At 49.8% G+C, this 21,027-nt stretch overlaps 1 protein-coding gene across 1 annotated transcript; it reads right to left on the reverse strand.

Annotated features, from left to right (window-relative positions):
* Positions 1–314: 314 nt before the first annotated feature.
* ZIC4 (Zic family member 4) lies at positions 315–20,785 on the reverse strand. The gene is given in 7 exon segments (XM_079156411.1): positions 315–3,143; positions 5,376–5,691; positions 10,306–10,923; positions 17,147–17,231; positions 18,438–18,458; positions 18,460–18,890; positions 20,025–20,785. Coding segments are annotated over 6 exon segments (1,155 nt in total). The 5' UTR covers positions 18,574–18,890; positions 20,025–20,785; the 3' UTR covers positions 315–3,142.
* Positions 20,786–21,027: the final 242 nt, after the last annotated feature.

Raw genomic sequence — 21,027 nt, forward strand, 5'->3', positions numbered from 1 at the left:
AGATTTTCCAAATCCGGAGGTGGTTTGTGAGAGAGTGCACGACCGGTGCCCAGAACCGCCGGAAGAAAGCCTTCCCCGGCGGACCAGATTCACCCTGTCCCTTCGGTAAATCGGTTGATGCCATTGGGGTGAAATCGGGGCAAGAGCGCTCTCTCCCACGATGGCCATTTTGGCGGGTCCCTCCATTTTGCTTCCTGTGCTAGGCCCCAAATATGTTTCTGTGGAACCATGAAGAAAGAAGGGGAGAGGACTCTGAGCTGCGGTAGGACCCCCAAACTCTCCCAGGATGGCGAAGCAATAACAGGACACCCGGATTCAAAAGAGGAAGGAAAACAACACGTCTTTTATTTCCAAATAAAATAGCAAAATGGAGCTCCATGTACACAAAAGAACTTTAGAGGGAGAAAGAATCGCAGGTTTTATTTCATTTACATTTACATGTTTCCAATAAGATTATGAGCCTCAACTTTGAACTTCGTCTTTCATTCAACAATCACTTCCAGTCAAATACATAACAACTTCTTTTTTTTTTTTTTCTTTCAAATTAGTTCATAATTTAATTGATGCTAAGGGGACAGATGATAAATCACAAACTGTGGGTAGAGAAGGTATCAAATAGTCTAGGGTTTCACTCAAGCTTTCGTGGTATGTGTGAATTATGATTATAAAATGTTTGCCTGTCTGTATAATTCACATTCATTGCAATCATTACATTTTCCCATAAATTAGCGATATAAACAAACATATGGAGACCTCCAGTAAACAAATAAAATCAATATAAGAGACAACATTTTGCAGCAACTATAATAACAGCATGGGTTACAGCTTGGGGAAACTTCTTTACAAATCATTTAGTCAGCACACACAGGGTGGGGGGATGGGCACATCCTTGTTGATTTAAACCACCTTTAAAACCACAACAGGAGGTTGGGGAGACCTGAACAAGGGCGAAAGTTTCTTTCCTGGGCACAATATAAAGTGAAGAACTGCACGTGTGGGTGGGGGAGGGGAGGATGAGCTTTAGCATGCATTTTTGGTCATTATCATGTAGACCAAACCTTCGCAACTCCAATTACCAAGATTCTGAAGACAACAGGAAATTATTAGAATGTCTCTCTCCCTCCAGCCACTGTCCTTTTGGTTAATGGCATAAAGGGCTTGCTGATTGCTGCTAGTGAGTAGAAACACACAATGGGTCTATTTTTAGCAGAGATGTCTTTGAAGGAGCAGGAAATACTAAAAATTGCTGGACTGCAGCCTCAGATTCCAAGAATCCCAGGCAAGAAAATTCAGAGCCTGAGGGGTCTCCAAAGGAAGCTCAATCAGGTGATCCAACTCGGGCTGATAAAGTGCAGGCCAGAGCAGAGAGCAGCAGGCGTACAAGTATGGACTTGGGGTATGCACCCTCTGCCTGCACCCTCTCTACATTCTTTTTCCCATGTCCCAGAGCTGGAGCAAAGTGTCCCCCAACATCTGCACACTTCACCAGGCCCTGACCCTGAGGGCTAGGCAGTGCTTTTGTCTTTCCCTTAGCAAGACTTATCCCTAAAGTTATCTATTGGTGTAGTGTGTGGATATTTTTTAAAAGAAGTTTGATTTTATCTCTTTAGAAACGGTTTGAAACTAACGGGGTAGAGGGAGTTTGACAGAGAGGAGAACAAATCGCTGACAAAGAACCTTTTACGTTTCATCAGCGTTGTTAGGACAACAAGCAGGAATGTCTCAGATAATAACTCCCACTTCAAAGATTTCTCAGCTCAATAGAAAGCGGACCATCCTTTTTATTCAACCACAAGGACTGGCACTAAAGAAGACTCCACTGTTTGATTTTTTTTCCACCGTGTTTATTTTCCCCTATTCACTGGGGTACTTGGATAAAATAAACAACAAGACAATTAAGGGAACATGGACTTCTAACTTTCCTGCCATCTTCCCTATCCCCTTGGCCTTGGGCTTTTGAGTTCGTGCCCAAGGCCAGCCCAGGCCTAAGGATACCACACACTCAAGTCCCGGGACAGAAAAAAGTTTAGGGGTTGCAAGAGTCTTTTGGGACGGAGGGGCAGAGACCAGTACTGGGAGCCAGAGTGGAAATGTCCCTATGGCACAGTGTGAACTCCCCAGAATTCCCCAGGGTGGCTCCCTTCCCCCCAATCCTTCATCAAATTCAAACCCACATCTTGCTAAAGATGGAGAGAGGACCTCTGCACAAAACTGAGCTAGGGATGCTCATTTGTTAAGCTTCTGAGTTTGCCCTAAAGTCATTTACTCCTGACCCTGGAGCCTCTTTGGGGCGCAGTCAAGATGCACGGAGTCCGGCTCCTTCCTTTCCTGAAAGCGTCCAGGAGCCAAAGCCCCCTACATCAGGGTGCAGGGTGAACCCCTAAACTCGGGCGAGGCAGGTCCTAGGGAGGAAGTATATACTGGAGAGCACAGTGACAGTATTAAATGGCGTGAAAGCAAAGGTCAGCGCAAATGTATCTTAATAGAGTGTCTGCAGTGAAGTGTGCCGCCTTTGAAGCGGCCGCTCCCCGCGCGCATTTCCATGGCGAGCCTAACACGGCACGCTGATGCACCGTCAAACTCACACTTTCAACCCCAAAACCCGACTCTTTGAACAACCCGAGCTTGATTAGACCTTTCTCCTTTTCTTTCCCCTCTTACAAACCATTTCCTCGCCTTTAGAAACTCGCCATCAAACCCAAATGCGCCCTCTGATCACCGCAGAAAGCAGAAACAAAGAGGGCTGAGCGGCGATTCAAGCGGCCCTTTTCTTCCCTCACATTATTATCCATTTTTATTATGATCGGGAACAAGTGCCCATTCGCGTGGGTTTTGTTTACCGGAAATTAAATGAAAATGATTTAGTCCGCGTCAAACAAAAATATATACTTGTATACACAAGAAAAAAGGCCTGTTAGACGTAAATATTATGTCCTTAATGAAAAGCCTGGACGGGCTCCAGGCTCGGCCTTTCAGGATTTCAGTGCGACTTGCCCATTGCCATAGAAATCCTAACTTACCATGAAGATGCACCGTGGCGAAGAAACACTGCTTTGTGTGCGGGCCCTTTGATGTCGCAGGCACGAGATGCGGGCGCTCAGCTGCGCAGGGCGAGATTACCTTGCGAGCAACGCGGTGGACATCTGTAACAAGCAAATGAAAAATTAAAGGCGATTAGTGATCGACCAAACACTTTTATTTTATTTGGTTATTTTGGATTGGGGTGAAGACGAAATGCGGTGCCTAGAAACAGAGGGGAAAGAAGCGAGTCCTATTTGAAGAGGGGGCACTCTCTAAACATCGCCAGGAGAAGCAAGTTCGGCAGATGCCCTCTGCACCTTGGCGGTGGGGCCAGTGTTCCCTGATGGAAACCAGTTTCCTCCAGACTGCAGCGCTGGCCAGGCGGCCACTGGACCCTATTGTAGTGGGGGCTTGGAAGGGATTGCAATCCACGTTCCTCAACGACAGATTCACCAAAGACATATTTGGGAGATTCCAGTTTTTACTAGGGGCGATGAAAGTAGTCCCCTCCAGTTAGGATTTTATTTGGTAGAAGTTGTGGGGGTCGCAGGGCAAGCGTGAGAATTGTTACTGGATTCTCAAGAGGAGAGAATAGAACATACAGCAGAGTGGCAGGGCCGGGACTTTGTTCCAGCTTTTGTTTGTTTCAGTGCTGGGGTTCGAAACCAGGGCCTCACTCATGCGAAGCAAGACCTATAGCACTAACTTACATCCACAGCTACTGGGCTCAGCTTTTAAATTTGAACTGCTTAAGGGGCTCCCCCAGGGGGACATTTAGCACCCCCCCCCCACGCACTTTTGTTTCCAAATTCTTAGGGAATTGCCATGGGTCCTTCAAGTCTCCTGTCTTTTTTCATCTGCCTTTCATATTTTTTCTTCTTTAAATCTTAGCTAGGATTGTGGGGCAGCCTCCATCCGCCCTGCAGAGGAAACGACCCCATTTTTGTGTTTTGGTTTTGTTTTTTGTTGTTGTTAATTCCTTTGGCAACAATTTCAAAGGTCTTCCCTCTCCCCTACCCCCAACATCTGGTTCTTTCTTCTGGGGACTTCATACTAAGCATATCAAATACACATTCAATCTAGACCCATTGATATTTTCCTTTACAATATTTATTATTGTAGTTCGTTTCTCTTCCACCTCCCCCTTTTGAAATAAAACAATATTATGTGATTTTTGAGAAAGACTGTCACCGAATTGACGCCATTCACCCAGACACATCGCCTAGGTCAAGCCCTGTTGGCTGTGGAGACCTGGATTCAGGGACGTCATCAGCCAGCTCCACACCCCAAGCCCAAGCACCTACAAGACTGAACAGCCTGCGTCTGGACCGGGATAAGGGGGTGGGTAAGGGGACCCGGAGGCCTCGCAGCTTCGAATCCTGAAGCCTCTCTGGCGCTCTTTTGTCTGTATTTCCTGTAGTTTTGGACTCCCTACTCCAAGTATACAATGTATATAGAATCTGTGGTCATACAGGCAGGCAGACATACGTATTTGTATGTCTGGGCCAGTCCATGGGAATGGAGGTATATGACCTCCAGAGAAAGGGGCTAAGCACCCCCTTGTCTCCTCTATAGATGTGGTGGGAAATTTTAGAATTTGGTATTATCGTAAAGGAAAACTAAGGAAGGGGAAAGTGGAGGGGGGACGCTGGGGGCAAAAGAAAAAAAAAAAAATGGGAGGCAAGAAAATGGCTGTGGGATTCAGTAGGCCACTTTCCAGACTCGGATCTTCTGAGGTTGGGATTGATGGGAGAGGGGAGGAGACAGGAAAGCGAGGCTCTGAATGGGAGCTGGAAAGTGAGAGGGGGAGGGGGCAGTCCAGGCCTCAAGGAAAAATTTTCCCGTTCTATGATCCTCCTGGGGACTTTGTGGCCTTACCTTTGCCACCTGCAGTTGCCAGAATTGCATATAAATTTTGATTTTTTTTGTTCCATCTGACTCTTTTTATCCCCAACACTGGATTGAAGCAGTCATGAGGGCGAGAGTGGGGGTGGGGTGCAGGGGATAATTGTAGAATAAATATGGGGACCATATTTATGTTTTAAAATAATGCATATTCTACCAACATACTCAATGACCTCTGGGAAGTTTAAGCGGTGGCCGGCCCGCCGGCTTGCTTCCTTTTTCTTCCTCCACTTCCTTCCCCTGCCTCCCTCCCTTCCTTCCTCGCTCTCTTCAAGCCTCAGCACCCCGGCCTAGGCTCGGAGTCGGGGTACGCTGAAGCAGCAACCACAGAAGCAGACCTGAGACCGGAGGTGGCGGTGGCAGCGGCAGCAGCAGGGCCAGGAGGTGCCGTGGGGCTGGGGGGCGCGGCAGGGGCAGCCGCGGCGGGGCCCGCGCCCTGACACACGTACCATTCGCTCAGGTCTGTGCCACGCACCGCCACCACCGCTGAGGAGGCCACCGGGGGTTCGTGGCTGCAGTCTGACGAGAGCGATACGAGGGCAGATGGTGTAGCTGAGTCGTAACCAGAGCTGGGCGGCGGCGAGCGACCGTGCACCTTCATGTGCTTACGAAGGGAGCTGGGGTGCGTGTAGCACTTGTCGCAGCCGCGCACCTTGCACGTGTATGGCTTGTCACTCGTATGCACGTGCGAGTGCTTCTTTCGGTCGCTGCTGTTGGCGAAGCGCCGCTCGCAGCCCTCGAACTCACACCTGAAGGGCTTCTCTCCTGGCGGAGGCAAGCAGAGACATTAGTGCGGTGGGCCGAGTCCTAGGCTCACGATCGCCGCCCCCCACTCCTCTTTCATTTTCTCAAAACACACACACACACACACACACACACACACACACACACACACACACACAAAGATTTTCAGAAATCCATTTTCTCCACACCTCGGGTTGAGCACCCCTCTCCACGCACAGAGCGCGCCCCCGGCTTCCTCGCGCCCCCTCCCTCATGCCTCCACCCCTCCCCCTCTCCCTCCTGGACCTAGGGGGAGGGTAAAGAGGAGGAGCGACAATGACTCCATCTTAGTCGAGTTTCCATTCTCGAAATCCTGGTCCACTCAGGTTGTTTTCCTCCAAATTTTATCCACTCGGAGCCAGAGACACCTCTGCCCAGAGAATAGGGAGAGTTCATTGAAGAGCTCACATCTACTCTATTTAAATTGCAGCTCTAGCCAAACGTCTCTGCCACCACCATTCCCGCCCAGCAGTCCACCCCTCACATACCCTTCCTGTCCCAAACATTCCCTCAAGTAGCTTTTGTGCAAACGCAAAAGCGATGAAATGATTTCAGAGGATACGAAACCTATGCACACGACGTGTGCATAATATGGGTTCTTGCTGCAGGGTTAGGTTTTCGGAGCAATGTTTCACCTCAAAGGCGACTTTTGCGGGAAATGGATCCCCCTCCCCTTATTTTTACCCCACCCCCCCCAGGTCAGACATTTAGCAGTATTCTTGGAATCTTGCTAAACCATTCGATTCCTCCAGGGATCCTCCAGATACGTTCGTCCGCAATATTATTATGGCTCTCCAGCAATCTCTCGGACACCTCGCAGTGTGCAGCTCGTCTTCTCAGTCCAAACTGTGCAAGGTCTCCCGGCCTCCCCAGGCCACCCGCGCCCGGCTGCCGGGCATCTGAGGTCTGAGCCAAGGGGCCGGCGCGGGAGGAGCCACCCAGACAATTCGTGACCTGAGGTCTCTCTCCCAACCGTGCCCGTTAGCGCCGCAGCTTCGCGGGTGAGCGCAACTGCTGCGGTCAGGCCAGGTCCGGCTCCGCGGATCCGAGGCCAAGCGGGTGGCCGGGATAGGCCCGCGAGGGGCTCGGGTCGGGGCTGCGCTGCCCTGGAAGGGCGCAAGACCACCATATGATGAAACATTGGCGGGACCAAGCCCCAATCCCCGAGCTCACTGCAGCCTGAATTAGCGGGCGTGAGGGGGAGGAAAGAACCCCGAGAACCCGGAAGCCCAAGTTCCTGCCCGCTCTGCAAATGCTGCGGAAATGGGGGCGGGGGAGGAGTGTCTAGGCGCTTTAAACAAATGGATGTCGCAGAGAGCTCTGGGTCGAGGGAATCGCTACCTAGCGTCGGGCTGAAGAGCAAGAGATGTGCGGGAGAAGTACTGTTGGCTCTGCGATTGCTTCTCCGGCCGCTTCCAAGAAAGATAGGTGCTTTTTGCCAGGTTTGAACAAACAAAGCCTCTATTCCTAGCCCTGATGAGGCTCCCGCTGAGCCAGAGGTTTGCACACAAGCATCCCTCCGCTCTGGCAGCGGCTTGTGAACCGGGACTCCGACACCGCCCAGTCGCAGGGTTCACCCCCTGCAGGAGTAGTACTGTACATTAGGCCCTCTGGAAGGTGCTGGCCTCTGCTGTTTCATGGGACACCGTCAACGTTTTATGAAAAAAGTGGACAAAAGATGCAGAATAAGTAAATGTCCCTATTTGTGCCTATTTTCTCCCCACTGATCCCTGCCAGCATCTGCAAATCCAAAAATGTCTTTTTTTCCTTCTCTTTCTAAAATCAGTTATAAAAAGAATCATGTAATTCAGGGCCTGCAAAAGAAAACAAGGTTCGGATAAAACAGTGAAGGAACAGAATTGGAGTATGATTCCCCTTCGCCCCAGAAAAAGAATTCCCGCCACACAACCCAGTCTTCTTAGCGGTTCCTTGAACCTTCATATAAAACAAACGGATTTCAACCCAGACGAGAAGCACAGGAGAAAAAGCAGGGTAGTGGGGTGACTCGGACCGCCAGGAAGTTCGCAGGCCACAGGCAGGCCAGGTGAGGCCGCGCCCCAGCGCTCTCCCAAGCTGCAGGAGGCGCCCTGGTCCCCTTACTTGACATCCATCCCGCCCCCCGCCGACAGTCTGCTGTCGCCCTTCCCCTCCCCCTGGTCCCGGCGCTGAGCCCGCCCGGGGCGGCCTGAGCCCTGGACTGCGGTGTGAAAGGTCCAATCTCCTTCCAGGAGCTCGGCAGCCACGGAAGGCCTCCTTCCTCGCCCCGCGCCAGGTTCGCAGGACAAAGTTCGAAAGCGTAGGGGCAGCCGGGCCAGCGCCATTTTCTCGCACTTGTGGCTGGGTCTGCTCTTCCTGGTGACTCCGCCCCAGCGCAGTCTCCGCTGCTCTGCCTCCGATCCCCAGCCCTGACTCTCTATCCGCCGCTGGGGAAGGTGGAGGAGCCCCCAGAGGAAGGGTTCCGGGAGGGGCGCCCGGCAACCGGGTCCCGACAGAGCACGGTGGCTGGCCCGCGCCTCCTTCACCGAGGCACCATTGTTCCAGGATCGCTGTGACCGTCACAAAGTGAAACCTTTCGGCGTGGGCAGTCTCCTCCAAAGCCAGGCCTGGGATTCAGATCCGAGGGAATCTCAACTCCTGAGAAATCTGCTCCTGTTCGCCGCTTCCGCGACTCGAGGAAATGAAACGCCATTAATATTTGAAAAGGCAATTATTTTCCTGTTGCATCGAGAACTGTCTTCATGAATAATTTGTAGTGAGGTCTATTGCCATTTGAGAAACATTTTCTCTCTCCTCTCTCTGTCTCTCTTCTCTTTTCATTACTTAGGAGGGGGGTTTGAGGGAAACGCCGAGCAGGAGAGACTGTCGATTTTTTTTTTTTTTTTTTTTAACTCAAGCGGTAATGAATCAGGACTGGGAGCGAAAAGAGCGCACAGAATTCTGCCCTGAATAGATGCAAACCTGAGAGCCAGCCCTGGCGCACGGAACTTGCTTCTCTGCTGTAGGTCGATTGCGCTAAGAATTTAACCATTTTCTGCTTCACAGACTTCAAACAGTGGGCCGGCAAAGAGCAGTAAAAGTTTGTTTGTTTAAAAACCCCTGTCATTAAAGATGAGTTTCTTCTCCAGCTTAGAACTGCGCGCCTACCTTCCAGGTGCCAGCTGCCAGCTCCTGGAGTAGCAGGCCTGCAGGTCGGGGTCAGGATCTTACTCAACGCCCCCCTCCCAAGGGATATAACGGAAGAGGGGGCAGATGCATGCGAGAGGGTGGGGGACCCCAGAAAGAGCACCAGAAAACAGTAAGCCTCCAGATATATCCCGGGAATAAAATACAAGATTCAAAGTGGACTTTGGTGTTGCCTCCGAGTATGCCAATGTCCTAGATCTGGACCTTCACGGAGAAGGCAAGAGTTTAGAACAAGATTAGCAAGCTTCTTTCGCCACTGGCAGCCTAAGGGGGCTCTTTGACTCTAACAATGGTTGGTTTTTGAAGCAAGCAAAGGAGTAAAGCAAGGCGCAGGGTAGTAAAAGTGGAGCACCAAGCCGGAACTTATTTCATCTTCTGGTCCCCCCACCAGTCCCTTTCTCCCGCCCCCAAAAGGGGGGAGGGGAGATGTCGACTTCTTAAACTTCGAGGGAGGGGGAGGAGTAAGAAGCGTGCAAACAATGGCTGCTAAACTAATTAATGTAACTTCACATGCTATTCTGGAAGTGTGAAAACTTTCTTCTTGCAATTGTATTAATTAGATGCTTCTGGCCAGAGAGTTCAACTTTGCAGGCTCTTGCGCAAGGCTCCTTTTCTTTCTGTTAACTAGAACTAACAGATGTGGTTGACACATGTCCCTATTTCGCTTAACAGCTCGGTAAATGACATTTAAGGCGGATGAGTCCCGTTGGGTCTCTGCTAAGATAAGAGGGTTAGCAAAACCTTCCTGCTGTCGGGCCAGCAAGACTCGCCAAAAAGGGAAAAAGTTAGCTCATGAGACCCCCAAGTCCTAAAGAAAGTGCTAAGGACATGATGACCCCTCCGTTCAGGTGGCGGGCAGGTTGTGAGGCTAACAGGAAGAAGAATTCTGTCCCTCGATGCTAAAGAGATGGAGAAAAGTTAGGCAATTGTTCCCATGTTTTTTAAGACTTTGAGGAACAGAGCTGTTTTTGAAATGCCTTAAAATCAAACTCCGGGGTTTGGGGGGTGTAACTCAGAGATAGAGTGCTTGCCTAGCATGCGTGAGGCCCCAGGTTAGATCCGCAGCACCGCAAATAAATAAATAAATAAATAAATAAATAAATAAATAAATAAATAAATAAATAAATAAATAAATCGAACTCCATAAGCACACATTTGCCCACACAGGATCGGAGGCACGTTCACCCTTGTCACCCAGAGCAGAAATCCTGCACTGTTCTCCCTATACACAGCCTCCGGAAACTTCTGTGGTTCTAAGAATAGAAGCGCATAATTAATATTTTATGGATTTGGCTCATGGAAACAATACCAAAATACCTCCCTCCTCCCCTCAGTTGGAACTTGAGGAAATCCAGACCCGAGGGCCTGCTCCCCCGGAGGGTCCGCACGAGACAGACAGCGCCGAATACTGACCTGTGTGAGTTCGTTTGTGTATTTTGAGATTTTCTGATCTAGCAAAGACCTTCCCACACCCCGGGAAAGGACAGGGGAAGGGCTTCTCGCCCGTGTGCACGCGGATGTGATTTACAAGTTTGTATTTGGCTTTGAAGGGCTTGCCCTGTCGCGGACACTCCTCCCAGAAGCAAATGTGGTTGGCCTGCTCCGGGCCGCCGACATGCTCCACGGTGACATGCGTGACGAGCTCGTGCATAGTGCTGAAAGTTTTGGAGCAGAGGCGTGGGGGCACATGGCCGTCGGCCGCCAGCCACTTGCAGATGAGCTCCTGTTTGATGGGCTGGCGCATGTAGCGGAAGAAGGCGCCAGGGCCGTGGGACGCCGCGAGGTTCACTGTCAGGTTCATGCCGCCGTAGCCATGCAGGGCCGCGGCAGCCGCCAGGGCGTCGCTGCGGGCCGCGGACCCTGGCGCGAAGGGCTCAGGCCTTGCGTACATGTCTCCGGGGAGCCCCAGACGCAGGAGTCCATTCAAAGGACGGCTGTGGGAGGCCTGGTGAGGCTGCTCGTGAAGGCCTGGGAAAACCGAGGGGCTGGAAGCGGCGGCGAACTGGGGGCCATGGTGTCCGGAGCTGCTACCTGTTGTTGAGACAAATAGCGCGCGTGAGAACCAGTGGCGTGGGCAGCGCACTTCTCCGGGCCCCGGGGGGCAGGCCCAGCCCCGCTGCACCAGGGCCTCTGCGGTCAGCTGGGATCAGCAGCCAGTCTGCTCTCCCAGTGAACCCGGCAGACAGAGCAAGGCCAAACGCCTTCACCGCGGTCGGGCCAGGCTGCTGTTCCGCAGAGTCCCCTGCCGCGCCATGAGCTGGAGAGGGATGGTAGCGGCAGGGTCGGTGGAAGGGGCAATGGTGGAAGGGGCAGCAAGGATGAGTGTGTGGGTTGCTGGGGGAACCCGGCCTCTGCCCGAGAGGGATCCGACTGCGCCTCAAGCGCACTTTGGAGGCCAGAACCCTGGGGCGCTCCGGGGCGCGGCTCCCTGCCCCTGAGAGGAGGTGATAAGAAGCGGTGATGCTGGGGGTGGTGATGTTGGAGGTGGTAGTGGTTCTGAGGTGCCCCGGTCATATATGTGAATTTCAGTGCCCTGCTTGTTTGGGAGAGGGCGGCCTGCAGCATCCCGGCCCGGCCTCTCCAGAGCTCCCTGTGCCAGTCGCTAATGCCACCGGCACCTGACAGAGAGGAAGAGGAAGGATAACCACACACATTCACACACACACACACACACACAGGCAGAGACAAAAAAAAACTTGTACAAAGTGGGTTTTTCCCCCTTAAGTGTGTGGTTTGGGGTTTTCCCCCCCCCCCCCCAAACACACACACACACACTCTGCCTTTAATGTCTACGTGAAATCCCGTACACTACAGAGGCAACAGCGGGGCGCTGGAGGAAATGAATAGAGATTCGGGGCCGTGGCCGGGGCCCACCGAGAGGAACAATCGCCTAGGTCGCCCATTGGCCCACCGCCCTGCCCGACGTCAGCGATGACAGGTCCGACCGTTCAGTCAGTCTCTCTCTCTCTCTCTCTCTCTCTCTCTCTCTCTCTCTCTCTCTCTCTCTCTCTCTCTCTCTCCCCCTCCTCTCTCCTCTCTCTCTCTCTCTCTCTCTCTCTCTCTCTCTCACACACACACACACCACATGCACGCACATACACCAATACACCCGCTTTCCCTCACCCCACCCCCATCCCGATAGCATTTCACGCTCCTACTGCTCATGCGCTCTGATCCAGGCATAGATTCTTTTCTCTCCCCCTTTGCCCCCTCCTCCTCTCCCCTCCAGAAAGCTGGGGGCTAAGGGAATCCGCTTTGCCTCAGGGTTCCTGGAAGTGAGCGGGGCTGGGTTATGCCCCCTTTCACCACGACTTCGGGGAGAGTGCATTGTGCTGTGTGTAACATCTGGGCAGATCAGGACATCCAACCCGGCTAGTCTTGCTGGGCAGAAACGGGATGTCGGGCAGCTTGGGCGGTTTGTGCTAGGAGCTGGACGGAGGAGGGGGTCAAGATCCTGGCAGAGGAGGAGGCTGCAGTCAAGGCTGCCAGGAACAGAAACTCCTAGGCTAGCGGCTCTGCAGCTCAATTTACTTTCTTGCTTCCCCTCCCCCCGCCCCCACCGAGCTTTCTCGTCCCCTTCCTCATTTTCCCTTAGACTCCCCGACCACACTTTGCCTTCCTACTGGTATCCTTTCTCCCCTTCGGGCTTTTTCGTCTCTTCCCATTAAGTCTTGCCGACATGCCCTCGTCCCTGTGACGGGCACCCTACCGGACTCCCAAACCCAGAATCCGGTCCTCACTAGAGCCAGGATTGGGCTGAGGGGGTAATGGCTTTGGGGAGGCTGGCCTCGAACCCACCTCAAGGTTTCCGGAGAGGTCCCTTTCGGTCCGAATCACATCAACCCGCGGGCCGACTGGCCAAAGAAACAAAGGCACAAAGGCGAGGGGCGAGCAACTGGAAGGAAAAGGTCCTCACCCCAGGGCTGCCCGGGCATCTGGGACCCTGGGTTAGGTACCCAGACATCAGACGGAGCTTCTGGGAGAGGGTTTTTGGGATCATTTCCACTTTCAGCTCTGGACACTTGTTGCCCGCAGGCCTAGCCTGTCTCTCTCTTTGCTGGCCTCAGGGCTCTGAAAAAAGTGGACTCGAAGTTTCGCGCGGTCCCCGCTCTCAGGCCCTCTAGAGCCTGGACGCCGAAACGCCACCATAGTGGAGTGGGGGACGGTCGGCTGAAGAAAACTTCAGTTCTGGGCCAGTCGAGTGTGTCATAAACTGGAGGGAGTGTCCTTTGTCTGCACCGGCCAGCTAGGGTCAGCTGCTTCGTCCCGCGATTTAAAGAACTGCTGGCCTAGAGCTCTGCCTGCTAGCTGTGGCCCAGAATACCGGTCCAAGTGCCTGGGACCTCCCTGACTGCTGTAAAAAGGCCACCCCACCCCCCAAACGCAGAAAGGCTTGGATTTTTAAAAAGAGAAGTCTTACTGATTGAACAAAATATCCTGTGCCCCATTAGCAGAGGCAAGTAAAATCTGGGTAAATGATAAGGAACCTCCTAAACTCAGAGTTGATCCAACTGCCCCATCCACACCCAGAAAGGAGGAGCATTCTTAAACATTTCCTAGTCAGTAAATAAGAGTTTCTTTTACATCATTTAGTAAAATAATTAACATTTATAAAGGTTGACACATTCTTTCAGATTTTCTTCATTTAACACATCCTTCCCCTCTTGAACTTTAGCAAGGGATTAACTTCCACAACAATTTCTCTGCTTTGACTAGTCTGGGTCTTTCTGCTCCTCCACCTGGAAGGGCTTGGGCAAATCTATCAATAGATTCCGTTTCAAACAAACAAACAAAAAAATTAAGTGAGAGGAGAGCATTTGATTGGCAGACTCCTCCAATCTTCCACACAGTAGATTTGACATTAGACTCTCAGGATTTATCTTCTTTCCTGGCTTTCACTTTTCATGGTTTAACCTTCATCCAGAGGTGCTCCTCTCTGTCCCTTGATTTGTTGTCCCTTCCTCTACAACTGGCTAGGCCTGGTCTCTAGAAAGTTGTTCCCAAATGTCAGTTGAGTAGTTTCATATCATACCACAGTGCAGAAGGAAGCAGTTGTCCACATGAGTCTGGGTTGAACCCAGCAAAGGAAAACAAAAACAAAAACAAAAACAAAAACAAAACCACAACAACAACCACCAAAAAATAAAATACAAATACAAAAATAAAAAAAGAAAATATGTTGCTCCCTGGCTCTCCTTCCCCATCTGTTTCCACTAACCATATCTCAAGATGAAGCTCAGTCAACTTTTCAAGCTTAAGTGCAGGGAAATTTTGCAATGCTCCATCAATTAAAATATTTTTACTTGCATTTGAACCTAGATGCCCTATAACTAACTGCTCCAGATGTTTGCCAAACTCATCAAACACTTTAGCTTTGATTAAGACCCTGATTTCAGGCTGGAGATAAGGCTGATTTGGTGGAGTGCTTGCCTAGAATATGCATGGCCATGGGTTCAATTGTGGAGAGAAAAATGAAAAAGAAAAAAACTCTGGCTTGCTCCAGAATGATCTCTCAATATACACACTGTGATCTTATTCCCATTAGAAACTTTGAATAGCAGTATAGATAGAATAGTTGATAGGCTGCTGTAGGCTGTGACTATTTTGGAAGTCTGATGAGTCTTGCAAAGTCTTAAGAGTCCTGTTTTTACTGTTCATACTCATCATAGAAGAAAATGCTAACTTTCCATTTGCAGATTGCAAAAGAAGCATGTTTTTATCTATCCAAGTTCACATACCTCCTGAATTCTATGCACTGACTCTGAGGACTCCAGGGGGAGAAAGCAGAGGTTTTGTATACATAGACTGTCAGTATACTGTACACTTTCTCTTATTAACTTTGCCCTTGAAAAGCTCTGAACATGTGTATGACTTTTTGTGCCAGCAGCAAAAGGGCAGACATATCTGATTCAGCCAAAATCACTGACAGTAGTCTGGCCCCATGGAGCTCCTTCCCAGATGCAACCTTCTCTTGAAGCACAGAAAACATCTGGCCACATCCTGGGTAGATACTTCTTGAGTTGCCAGGGGTCAGTGGACCTGCAGGTCACTGAGGTTGCCTGATTCTTACAAGTTTCTTGAAGCCATATGGTCCAAAGCTTGGTTGGCTAAACATGGCAATGGGACCAGACATTCTCTTTATGAGGACAGTGATAAGGAGAATAAAACTCTTTTGTACCCCAAAATATTTATAGGCAAGGAACTTTGGGCAATTATATAAGAGTTTTCAAGGTGCTTCTCTAAAATAAGCCCCCAAACAGTATCAAGCTAACCACAGATGCCAGGTAGTGGAGCACCAATGTCTTGGAGGCATGTTTTAGTCTTCAGAGGAATTGCTCTGAGATCTCAGGAAGCAAGGACACAGGTTTCAGAGACTGTCAGTCAGGGTAAGGAGTGATATCTCGTCACTAGTCTTTGGACTTTCTCATACAGAAACTTATCTCAATCCACTCTACCCCAATTCTATTCCTAGCCTTTCTCAGTGTTACAGTATCATTAGGTCCATTTTCCTGCCTGACTTACAGAGTAAACAAATATCCTGTAGCCTGAAGGTCTTTGGAAAATGTCAGAAAAAAGTACTGAAAGGCTTCCTGGGGCCTGGTTGGAGCAGATTCCACCACCAGACCTCAAACTTCCTTCTGTCTCTAGACCCTCTGTAAATCAGTGCTCAGAATCATGCCCTAAATGTTTTTGCTCACGACAGCCAGGCCAATGTAGTGTCAAAAACAAGTGATTTTCTAGTCCTACTTTCTAGAAATAGGACATTTGGTGGCTCTACCATCTGGCGGAGCTCCTCATATTACTGACTCAAAAATGCCTGACCTCTCTCCCTTGGAAAGGAAAAAGAGATGGAGGAGATTATAAATCAATAGCTGAGCTATTTTTCCATTTTGATCTTCTAAGCAATGCTAAGTGATGATTACCTGTTGCAGATTTTGCCCAGAGCACAGTCTTAGTAGTTGGGGGCCACACTGCACAGAACCTGGCCAAGCCCAGCTTCTGTCATCTGAATGTTCTGCTTCTGGAACTGTAACCCCTTGTTCAGTTTTCCTCCCCCCGTTTATGACCAGTTACCACTCCAAATGTGGAACATATCTCTTTAGAGGCCATTCACACACAGACTTCAGGATTCCCACAGTGGGAAGTGTCTCCAGTCTTGTAAAAAAGAGATCATTTAAGAAGGCTGCCTGTATGTTCAAGCATGAATTGTGCAAAGGAGATGAGATCTATCGGGATTTTGGAAAGGAAAGAAATTATTTTCTTCTACTGGGGAAATTTGAGCTTTAATCATCACTAATGAAACTAAGTATGAAAGAAAACAGTCTTGGACAAAATTTAATTTCCAAGCAAGGCTTCTGCAAACGGTTTTTTGACAAAAGATTAGGAAATATTGCAAAAGGGTCTTCCAAAACATCCTTAAGGAATCAAAACAACTGAATTTACATAATAACCACATCTGTCTCTTGAGAATTCTTCCATCAAATCTTCCCAAAATAATATAAGAGAGCCATTCTCTGAGTTATTCACTTTACTTTTGTTAAGAGGGTTGCTTTGCCTACCAACAAGAGAACCACTTTGGAGGTAATCATTAGCTAGTGGTATAGTTGAAATAAAGGAAACTGGACACATGGAAAGGAAAACACCCAACCCTAAATCATAGGCTCATTCTAAATGGAATATTAAATTAAATTCTTCACAATGAAGGTATTCCTGACAGAGTGGCTGTCAGTCACTCCCTGTTCAGACACCACATTGTGGGAACCGAGTCGCTGCCACATTGCACAAGGCTGGTGTCCCTGGTAAAGATGATGCATATCATGTAAACCCCATCACCAAGATCAAAGTCTGCTTCTTTCATGGAAGCCAATACATGTCAAACCTCATTCCAATCAAATCGTCTGGAAATGAATTCAAGATGAATATGTCATAGAATAATGTGACAGTGGAATTGCAGAAGGTCAGGGGTGGTTGTTTCAATGAGAGAGTCGTCAAATATTAATTCTAGAACATCCAGATGAGTAGGCATCGAGGAGGATTAGCCAGCTGCTGATAGGATGTTGTGTCATTGATTTGTGTGCAAATACATTGAACATCAAGGTGTTATTCTAAGTTTCATTTGAACTAAAGAGGCTCACCTAAACTCACAACTGAGACTGAGCATAATTAAAAGAAAATAAATTTTGTATGTAAAAGCCCAAAAAACCAAAACCCCAAATTTCAGCAAATCAATATTTAAAAGGGGTTTTGAACTTACCTGACTCTTTCAGGTTATTTCGGTAAAGCCGCAATCGTTTCCTCATTACCAAGGAAGTCTTGTATCTCATTTTCTGACTTTGAGCCTGTTTGGGAAGAAAGGAGGGACTGACATTACTTAAACAATTCTATACATGTATCTGTGGCAAGATTTTGTGGCCTGAATGTACAAATGAAAGAAAGTGTTGGTCTGAAAAGGGTCTTTTGGTGTTTGACCATTTTTAAATTTGGAAGCTAAAGAAAAAAGACCCTGCTGGAATCTGCCCACATTTATTGCAAAAGGATATGTGTTTGGTAATAAAAAATATTTAAAAATTATAATTTGCCAGATAGATTTTTTTTTTTTTAAATCTGGAACTCATTTGTTGTCCTGCCTTGCTGGTAGAAGTAAATACTCCTCCAACCAGTGTTAAAAAATCTGTAACTCTAGAATTTGAAATGATCGTTTGAGAAGACCCCATTATTTCTTCAAGCTTATTATTTAAGTTTAGTGAGGTATGGTGAGTAGGGCACCCTATTCTCAGAGGGGTTAGCAGGTTAAAGTCTTAGTTGTAAGTGTTGGAATTGAGAACACAAACTTCTTTGTATATTTTCAGATCCTGTTCTCTGTGGGGATGCAGAAACCTTTAGCCTCAAATGACCCATAACCCCAGACCAACCTGGGGGCTCTCACTGTTTGATTTTTTTAAGGTAATGTAAAATTCACTGGATTAAACAGGTATTGTTTTTATCATTTGGTCTAAGCTGTCCCCATTTTATAGTTGAGAATTTTATAGTTGAGAAGGTTTGAGGGAACACCTTCCCCTCAGGATCTGTACTTGATCATGTATTTGATTACTTGTCAGTGGTGGGGGAACTACCAAGCCTTTGGTCATCATAAATTCTTAAAAGCATTCAGAGGACTTTTGCATCTGTCAGATGAGGCTGAAGGCAGCAGAGCAGTTAAACAGAAGGATCTACCCAGTCCCAACCCTCAATTTGGCCTAGAAAGACAAACAGTCATTGTAAAGGTCTCAGGCTGGACAAACACAGCAAGCCCTCTGTCATTGAGGACCGGTTGCCTGTCTTGACACTCCAGCCCACAGAATGAGCGTTGTTTAACTTGTTGACCCACGGGGCCGAATCCAAGTGGGTATTGCTGTCTCTAAGGACATCCGGTTCTCTACGTTCAAAGATCTTTCTCTCCTCCCCTCCACCTCCACACTGGACTCTAACTTGCCTTGTTGTTTTTACCCTTCCCTCTCCTTTCTTTTCTAGGTTCAAGCCTGGGATGGGGAAGGGGGTTGACTCACCTTTTCCCAGAGGATTTTACTTATTTTCAATTCTTTCTAACCAAAAGGCATCCTTCCCCAAAGGTAATAAGCTCCTTCCAGCACAGATCAGGAAAAAAAGGAGGCCCAACTTTGCATTCCTACAGAAGGGCGGCATGCTGGGTGTCCTCGCTCTGAAATTTCCTCATGGCAGGGTATCTGGCAGGGACAAATCCTGGTTGGTTGGCAATAATAGAATTTACTTTTTTGCTTCTGAGAGAAATGGGTGAGAGGTTTCCTGAAGACCTCTGTCCACCCACAATGCTGCCCCAGCCCAGTTTCCAAGAGGTCCAGGTCACTTCTGCCCCCAAGGTCCCACGTCATCCCTTTGTGCATTACAAACCATTTCACAGACATGCAAACAAATGTTGCAGAGGTTGGACCAGGGCAGACAGCAGGGACCTTAAGAAGCTGTGTAGCAGCTCCATCACCGGCCTGTGCAGGGAAACAGGGTAAACATCTCCTTTGGTTCTAAATCTGACACCACTTAGCAAGCCAGCCATTTAGTTGAATGAGGAGAGAGAATTTGGGAATCGTCGCTGAGTCCCTGAACCTGAGGTCCCTGGGATATGGAAACCTCCAAAGGACTAGGTCTGATTTTCCCCAAACATTTGCTCCTGACACAACTTCTTATACCAGCCATCCACCCAAGCACCAAATCAGAATGGAGCACATTGGAGACACTTTTTGGAGTATGCTTTTCACCCTGCACCTCGAAAAGAGGAAAAGTTGCCAGGGAGCCCCAGTGATTGATAGCGTCCCATGAGATCCAAGAACGTGGGACAGTGGGTAGGTGCAAAAGGCAGTATTTTTATTTGGGGAGTCTCCTAGGCTGCATGTTTAGAAGCTGATTTAGTTGGTACAGGCCTACCCAAGGTCAGAGGTCAGCCACAGTTAGAGACTTCAGTTCCAGAGCTGCTTCCACAGGGATTAACTGGCAGGCACCCTCGGCAAAGGCACGCCTGCCCCTCGGTACAGCTTGGTCCTGGCTGGTATCAGAGCAAAACCCCTAAAGAATGGCTGGGAGCTACCAAGCCAAAGAGGAAACCCAGCTCCTAGCTCCTGCCTGCTGCCTGCTGCAGCCAGCTGCACCCCTCACCTCTCTGGCTACCCTCTCTTGGGTCCTCAACGCCAGGAGGTATAAGCTAAGAGACTGGGGTTGTGCTGGGGCCTTTTCGAATTCTCCTGTTTTTTAGAGGGAGGAGCTCCGGTTCCCCCAGCTCTGCTACATTCCTGAGTCACCTGCAGATGACCAAGTCTGGGCAACTAAAATCGTCACTTTGAATCTCCTTCCCCAAACTGCGGGCATCTGAGACAGAAGAAGGGAAAGCGAGGCAGTGGCGGGGATCGCTGCCAGGCCACTGCTGTCGGAAAGGTGGGAGGAATATGACTTTGAATCCAAAGGAGATATCCTGCAGACAGTGCCGGCGGAGATGCGGCCCTCCGATGCCCCTTCTCCATTTCTAAGAATACCCTGACTCTCAAATGTCTCTCTGGGCCATTACCCTGAACTTTCAGACACAGACTTTGAAATAGTCCTAACTCTTCTTCACAGCCCAAATCTGTTACCTTTCCAATTGCCCCAAATTTCCTGTGCCCCTGGATTTAAAGTAGTGGCCAGAATTCTAGAGACTGCGGCCTGCTACTCAGAGACAGTCGCAGCCCTCCTTCCGGAGAGAGGAAGCTAAGTCCGAACCCACGGCCCGCGTGCGCAGAGAGCGGATCCCAGCGGTCAGCATCCTGAAGCAGGACCAGGATGAGCGAGGGCAAGGAGCCGGCCCGAGGCGCACCCAGCCGGCGTCCTCTGTCAGGGCGACGAAGTTCCATGTGTTACTGCCAGCAGCGCTAACTTGGCTCTTTGGCCCTAGGGAGGGGAAGCCAAGATCCTCCCCGCCATCCCTCTGGGGGCAGGGCAGAGAGGCTGCCTGCAAGGACCCCCCTCGCCCGGCATCTGCCCTGCTCACTCCGTGTTCCGAAAGCTCTGGGCTGTTCCTGCCCTTCTTGTGACCACGGTGGGGCACCCAGGCAATTTACAAGCAGGGGAGGGGAGGCGGCCGGGTAACAGGCTGCTCTCGGTGCCCGTGCCAGTGGGAGCCCCATTTGTCCTTCTTGCCCCCCCTCCTCCTGGGAGGAACGGATGGACTCATCCTCAACACTGCCCCTCCGCGGAAGGGCCCCCTCCCTCCTTAGAGCCAGTGGGGTGGGGCCTGTATCCGAGGATGGGGGGGCCAATGAAGGAGGAGATAGGGAGAAAGTCTGGCTGGGCCTCTCCCCCCCGGTGGGGTTTGGGTGCCAAAGGCCCCCCATGAGGACGCTAACTACGCGGCCGCTGGGGGTACAGGTGTCGCCTGTCTGCCCCTGGTCTGCAGCACTTACCCTCTCCACCTGTTGCCCAGATCACCTCATTTCTCCACATCACTTCGGGGTGGCTGAGGGGGGACCACAAACCCCTCTAAGCTTCTCTTTTGTGGTTCCATCGAGGCGGTCATCCTTCATTTCTCCTTTTCCAGCTTTCGGGAAGCAGTTAGGGAATGTATGATGAAGCAGAAATGAGCCGTCAGGATGATATTTT

Source organism: Sciurus vulgaris, assembly GCF_902686455.1.
Source record: "Sciurus vulgaris genome assembly, chromosome: 10".
NCBI classification, from domain to species: Eukaryota; Metazoa; Chordata; class Mammalia; order Rodentia; family Sciuridae; genus Sciurus; species Sciurus vulgaris.